Source organism: Oncorhynchus mykiss, chromosome 9, assembly GCF_057628025.1.
Source record: "Oncorhynchus mykiss isolate SJ-2025 chromosome 9, ASM5762802v1, whole genome shotgun sequence".
In the NCBI taxonomy this organism is placed as follows: Eukaryota; Metazoa; Chordata; class Actinopteri; order Salmoniformes; family Salmonidae; genus Oncorhynchus; species Oncorhynchus mykiss.
This window is the reverse complement of record NC_143030.1, coordinates 30880700-30888157: the sequence shown is the minus strand read 5'-3', so window position 1 is coordinate 30888157 and position 7458 is coordinate 30880700. Positions and strand designations below refer to the sequence as shown.

Genomic DNA, 7458 nt, shown 5'->3' with positions numbered 1-7458 from the left:
CAGCTAAGTAGGAGCGTGCGTACGTATGTCGAATCCAGCTGTTGCTGACATAACTGTTTGGTGGTATATGATTCTTGTGCGGTCAATCCATTAAATGATCAGGCGGCACTTCTATTGCGTAATCAGCTGGTTAGAGTGACAGACGCGCCAGAGCATGGCGGGAGGCAGGCAGAGTGGCTGACCAGACCGTCCCTACTGGGCTTACTTCATCAAGGAAGCTCAGCTTAACAATATATAGCAAAATGCCGTATATCACAACACAACACTACTGTGTCCAAGTGGATAAACCTGAACACACAGAAGGGCCCATGAGCGATCACCTTATAGGGAGGCCTTTGGCTGCAGTCTGTCTGTGGCACAGAAAGGAATAACAAAAATATATCTCTGCAGTTAGGGACACAGAAGGCTCTAAACCGACTGATCTCTCAGCTTAGAGCGATCACCTCACAGCTTCACATGGAGGTCATTGGCTGGCTACATTCTGGCTGGCTGCACCTTTTTGGTTCCACGAAGAACCCTTTCCACAGAGGGTTCTACATAGAACCCAAAATAGTTATACCTGGAATCAAAAGGGGTTCTCCTATAGATGCGGTAAAGAGGTAAATGGAACTTGACCAAAACAATGGAAATGCCATGGAAACGTGTGGGGGAAAGATGCCATGGTGGAAAGATTCCGAATTTCCTGGTTGCCCCCTAGCTAAATTAGCTAACATTTAGACGATTGTTTATATGTGTATTTCATACTCTGTTGAGGTAGAAATCGGAGTAAAATGCTGGATTCTATGTCAACCCCAATACATGTTCATGTCATCATCACCAATCAACAGCATTACAGTTAAAAAACTACTTGGACTACCACCACTGATTTATCTAGGCTAGCTATGCTACCAGCTTAAACAAACAGGAGTTAGCATTTAACATTAGGAACATACAGAGATACATAATCTGTATGTTCCTAGAATTAGCAGTCAATTCTTTAAAACCTAAAATGGACTACTTCTAAATACAGTGAAAACAGCCAAATATATACAAATTGGACTTTAGTAACCACACTGTGGGCCGTTACAATACATAAATTATGATTTTGACAAATATCCACTTTGTTAGATCAGATTTGTTGAATGTGCGCCAATCTGGTGTCCTTCTTCGATCCCCCAATGCCTGGATATGGACTGGTGTTGAGACTTTTTATGAATAATTTCCCAGCCCTTTGATGGACGGATTTCAAATGTTGTTTGTTGCAGAGTTGTGGTATTTCTGCGTTCACACGGCCTCCCGCCTCTCCTCCCAGTGCGGAAGAAGCAAATCACCTCTACCTTACCTGACACCCTAGACCCATTTCAATTTGCTTACCGCCCCAATAGACCCACAGACGATGCAATCGCCATCGCACTGCCTATCCCATCTGGACTAGAGGATTACTTACGTAAGAATGCTGTTCATTGACTATAGCTCAGCCTTCAACACCATAGTACCCTCCAAGCTCATCATGAAGCTCGGGGCCCTGGGTCTGAACCCCGCCCTGTGCAACTGGGTCCTGGACGTCCTGACAGTCCGCCCTCATGTGAAGGTAGAAAAGAACACCTCCACTTCGCTGATCCTCAACACAGGGGCCCCACAAGGGTCCTCAGCCCCCTCCTGTACTCCCTGTTCACCCAAGACTGCGTGGCCACGCACATCTCCAACTCAATCATCAAGTTTGCAGACGACACAACAGTAGTAGGACTGATTACCAACAGTGACGAGACGGCCCAAACATCCTCCCTGTAGGCTCTGGTGGAGTGGTGCCAGGAAAATAACCTCTACCTCAGCGCCAACGAAATCAAGGAGCTGATCGTGGACTTCAGAAAACAGCAGGGGGAGCAAGCCCTTATCCACATCAACGGGACCACAGTGGAGAAGGTGGAAAGCTTCAAGTTCATTGGCGTAAACATCACCGACTATCTGAAGTGGTCCACCCAGACAGACAGTGTGGTGAAGAAGGCGCAATGGTGCCTCTTCAACCCCAGGAGGCTGAAGAAATTTGGCTTGGCCCTTAAGAACCTCACAAACTTTTACAAATGCACAATTGAGAGCATCCTGTTGGGCTGTTTCGCCGCCTGGTATGGCAACTGCATCAGCCACAACTGCAGTGCTCTCCAGAGGGTGGTGAGGTCTTCCCTACGCATCACCGAGGGCACACTGTCTGGCCTCCTGGACACCTACAGCACTCGATGTCACAGGAAGGCCAAAAAGATCATCAAGGACATCAATCACCCGAGCCACGGCCTGTTCACCCCGCTATCATCCAGAAGGCGAGGTCAGTACAGTAGCATCAAAGCTGGGACCGAGAGACTGAAAAACAGCTTCTATCGCAAGGCCATCAGACTGTTAAATAGCCCTCACTAGCTGGCTACCACACGGTTACGCAACCCTGCACCTTAGAGGCTGCTGCCCTATATACTGTACATAGACATGGAATTATTGGCCACTTTAATAATGGAACACTAGTCACTTTAATAATGTTTACATACTGCTTTACTCATTTCATGTGTATTTTCTGTATTCTATTCAACCTTATTTTAGTCAATGCCACGCCAACATTACTCCTAATATTTATATATTTCAAAATTCTATTCTTTTACTTTTAAATTTCGACATTGCTCATCCTAATATTTATATATTTCTTAAATTGTTCTACTTTGAGATTCTTGTGTATTGTTGTGAATTGTTAGATGCTACTGCACTGTTGGAGCTAGGAACACAAGCATTTCGCTACACCCGCAATTACATCTTCTAAAAATGTTGATGTAACCAATAGAATTTGATTTGATTTGGAAGGACAGCTTAAGGAGTCAATTTAACACCCCATAGGGCTTCTTGGACTTACTGGGACTTCCATATTCTCTATCTGCACAAGGAATCACATTGAAACTGGGATTTCCAAACATAAAGCAGACATTGCACTAGGGCCTATACCGTGAAGTGATTGCTCCATGAACCTTTAAAACACAAGACATGAATATTGATGGAACCCTTATCGTTAACATTTAATTAGCAATTACTTAAAACGTAACAGGTAACAGAAATGAAAAGGCTTCAGGCATAATTTAACAGTCCTTTGATACAGAAGGCAGATCTTCAGTTGATTTGATTGTCCGTCATTGACATTGTACACGTCCTCCTTTGAATGGGGACCGCACTTACTTCCCAAGTAACTAAAGGGAGCATTGATTTCAAACACCTAACGGTTGGTACTGCTCCACCATGGCTAAAGTCCATGTAATGTTATGGGCAAGCCTGTGACAATGGGGAGGGATGCATGCTAAAGAGTTATGTGACATGGGGTTAGGGAACGATTGGAAGACCACTACTCCGCTAACAAGGTCAATGCTAAAGTCAACCGGGAGCCTGTTGTGACCCCCATTGCAGTCCCTATAGTGTGTAATACGAACACATCTAACATCTGCACTCTAACCCATATGAGTGAATGTGGGTGAGAGGACTAGGAGTGTTTAATCGGAGTTGAATGGAAGGAAACATCCCCCTCAGACAGACAGACATTCCATGGAATTACCAAGAGCTTTGTGTGGTCTATATAAAACAAAAGACACTTAATTAAATCAGGAATCATGACGCTAACACATTTTCTAAAAAACTTCATTGCTACAAATTATACAGTACACAATTATAGTAACACAAACACATATACAGGCGTATACCATTTTTTCGGTCTGTGTTGTGAGTTGATTTATTCCGATTCCTTTAAAAAGCACAAGCCATAAAAGTAATATCCGAGTGACTGCTTTTCCTCAACAGCGTCATGACAGTCATGCTTGCATAGCTTGCATAGCTAAATATGAAGCAGCATGTGATGCTTCTTTTAACAAAGTTGACGTAAATAGTCATTTGCAATACATACTTGGAAATGAGCTCAATTGAGCATTAAAAACCTCAGCATTTTTTGAAAGACCCACACCCAGATTTCATGGACTACAAAAATGCTAAAAGCTACAGTACAGTTCTTTGGCTTTGGTTTCAGATGGCACTGGTGATATATTGACAGTATATTCCCACAGCATCCGTAAATATGACCAGATGTATTCAACAACAATCCCAACGGACGGTTTCTATTGTACCTATAGTGCAATCATAGGCCTATATATTGTGCTTTGAGATCAGTGTAAGCAACAATGATGCAATTTTTTTCTACAACATGTAAAGGACCCCATGAAAGGGATTAGTGTTTTTTTAGTATTGCTTCCCTGTTCTTCTCTTTCAACCGATATTCCACAGACACATTCAAGTGTTCAAAGACTCCCAGTACGACAACACAGTGGCAATGGGACGGGAGGAGGCAGATACAGTACAACAACCACCACTCTCTTACCTTCTTTCTGTCTCTTATTTAACAGTTTATTTATGTACAAGTCTTTCCTCATTCATCTGTTTAAACATGTGACTGTATCCCCTTGCTGGGATTGGGCGCGCCTTGCTTGTCGTGCGCTCCGGAGATCCAATGGTAGCAGTTGGTGGCCGTCGTGTTGCGCGGCGTGACAGCGCAGCGGGTGCAGTAGACGATACCCAGTGCCACCATAATAATGGTGAAGATGCAGAGGGGCACCAGGAGGCCCACCAGCAGCCAGTTGCCACCACCCTGCTTCTGGCTGCTCTCGTCCTCCTGGGCCGGCTCCCTCTCATTCACCCCCTCCACCACGCCCTGGTTGGGGGTAATTGGGGTTTTGGGAGCCACAGGAGGAGGCAGGGAGGGGGTGTGCTGGTCCTGGTTCTCACCCGGGCCCTGATCCTGCTCTGGAAGGGAAGTCACCTTCCAATTGTCAATGTCCCCCTCTTCCTCATTATCATCAGTATCATCATAGTTGGATGCGGGGACGTGCTGGTCAGTGATTGGCTCCTGCGACGTGGTGAATACTTGATCATGGCTGGCGGGGCTGAACCAGAGCCAGTTCCACGCCCCTCCCGAGATAGTGGAAGTAGGGAGGACTGAGGAACTGGTAGTGGTTTCGTCATCTTCCTCCTCATACCAGTCGGATGTGGGAATTGGGGTGGGGGTAGAGGTGGGAGAGGGGCTGGGAGAGGGGCTGGGAGAGGGGCTGGGAGAGGGACTGGGCGTAGACTCTAGCTCGGGCTGGACCTGGGCTGGAGAATTCAAAATCATGGTGCTCCAGTCCAGTGTATACTCCTCCTCTTCTTCTTCTTCCTCCTCCTCCTCGGGCTCTTCCATGGGGGGGACCATGAATGGGTGGTGGTTTGGGACGGGTTCCTCCTGGGGTGCGCTGGTGACCCAGATGACATCATTCTCCACCCTGGGGGGGTCTGTGAGCCAGTCCAGGGACTCTTCCGTCTCCAGAGGCCAGTCAGTGTTGGTCTGTGCAGGGGTCCAGGGGTACAAGGGTTCGTGGGGGTCCCACATGGAGCCGGGGTGGCGGGTGACCCAAGGGTAGGAGGGAGTGGCTGCTGGAAATGAGTCCTCTCCCTCCCCTATCTTCCTGCAGGAGAAGTGGTCAGAGAGTAGCTCGTAGCCCACCTCGCAGTAACACTCGAAGCCCCCCTCGTAGTTCACGCACATCTGCTGACATGTCCCAGGGATCTGACACTCGTCAGTGTCCTGGCAGTGGGAGGGTTCCTCGGTAGGAGGGGAAAAGCCCAGATGACAGTGGCAAACGTGAGAGCCGGGTGTATTCTCGCAGGCGTGTTCGCACGGGTCCTCCATACACTCGTCCACATCCTCACATTCGCCCTCCTCGACCGGTCGGTAACCCTCACGGCAGCGGCACTCGAAGGTCCCCGGGGCGTTGACGCACAGCTGCTCGCAGGGGCTCTGCAGGCACTCGTCCACATCCAGACAACCGCGTTCATCCGGGGAAAGCATGTAGCCCTCGGGGCAGGCACAGCGGTAGCCGTCCGACAGGGGCAGGCACTCATACTCACAGGGGGCACTGTGGCACGGGTCGGCAGCGACGCATGTTTGCCCGTCATCCCCGAGCTGGAAGCCGTCCGAGCACTCGCAGTAGTAGTGCTCTCCGGCCTCCTGGCAGAAATGCTCACACCCTCCGTTGTTCCGATCGCACCAGCTCTTCTCTCCAGTGTCGGAACAGAGGGGCGTCTCCCTGGACCACCCCACAGTGCCATCCTCCCTTAGCACACATAGAACAGACTGCTCCTCCTTGGAGCCCCCCGGGCAGGGCACTGTGGCTACAGATCCAAAGGGGACGTGGGTAAGGAGGCTACTGAGGAGGCTGAAGGGGGTACTATATAGGGCATTGCCGCCCCCCTCGCTCCAAACCGCCGGGCACATGCCCTTGTACGTGTAGCGGCACAGGTAGCCATCCACTGGTACCGAACACGAGCCGTCCAGCCATTTAAAATGATCATGCTGCTCATGGGCTGCTGTGCCATAGGTCATTACCACACAGCGTGGGGCTGAACAAGTACTGGGCGAGTCGTCCCGCAGCCAATTGGTGTAGCGGGTATCTTGGTCACCTGTAGTCCAGGTGAACCCACGGAGAGGGCGAGAGGCGGAACACTGGCGAGGCTGTCTCTGGAGACCGATCCACACCTGGACCTTGGTCCTCGGGCCACGTAGCTCCACGCCAGAGAAGAGAGCAGCGATAGTGTCAGCTTCCTCCTGGAGTTTGACTGTGGCCAGGTTGCCTCCCTTCTCCTTGCAGCTCCTCCAGGAGTCCAGGAAGGTCTTGCGCTGGAAGTAGACCACGAAGCAGCCGTCCTCGTTGCACAGAGCGTCCCTCTCTTGTAGATCCTGGCCCCACACAGGGGGAGTATAACAGAACAGACCCAGTAGTGAGAGGACTAGAACAGCAGCACACCGCACTGGGGAACCCATCGTTAGTTCACTCTCCACGGCTCACTTCTCCAACTCTCTCTCTTGTTCTCTTTTTTGCCCACTCTATACTTTCCTTGATTTTTTTTCTCTCCTCTTAATTTTTTTAGTATTTGTTTCGTCTTGTTTTTTCCTTAATATACCAACTTTTCTCTCCTCATCTGCACTTTACCTCTCAAAACTTCACTCTCTTTCTCTTTCTCTCTCAAACTTCTCACTCTTCTATGCTGGAGTTGAGTGCTTGCAGATTGTCCCCAGATTTCAGAAAGAGAGAGAGAGGGAGGGAGGGTGGCAAAAGGGGAAGGAGTGAGGGAGGGGATTGAAAAAAGAATTGTACGTTTTTGCTAGTGTGTGTGTGTGTGTGTGTGTGTGATGCCTTTGAGAGTCTTGGGGGGGGGGGGGGGGTTTGGGGAAGTGCAGTGTGTTTTTTTTTCTCAGAGTGTCTCGTATGTTTTTCATAAGTCCGTTTATGGAAATGGCTTGGGACCCAGCCATTTACCCCTCATCTCCCCCACACACGCACACAGGCACACACACAAGCACATACACACACAAACACTCACACCATCCCCACCAGGCCTTGAAGGCAAATCCAGTTATGACAATTAAACATGGTT

General features: G+C 49.0%; 1 protein-coding gene across 1 annotated transcript; it reads right to left on the bottom strand.

The window, feature by feature from the left end:
* Positions 1–3004: 3004 nt before the first annotated feature.
* On the bottom strand, positions 3005–7192 carry LOC110531867 (uncharacterized). Its single transcript, XM_021615336.3, has one exon. It carries the CDS (start codon positions 6842–6844, stop codon positions 4430–4432), a length of 2415 nt encoding a protein of 804 aa, XP_021471011.2. The 5' UTR covers positions 6845–7192; the 3' UTR covers positions 3005–4429.
* Positions 7193–7458: the final 266 nt, after the last annotated feature.

What these genes read in the sequence shown, in the direction of transcription:
- LOC110531867 (XM_021615336.3), bottom strand. Translation starts at nt 6,844, where the DNA reads ATGGGTTCCCCAGTGCGGTGTGCTGCTGTTCTAGTCCTCTCACTACTG.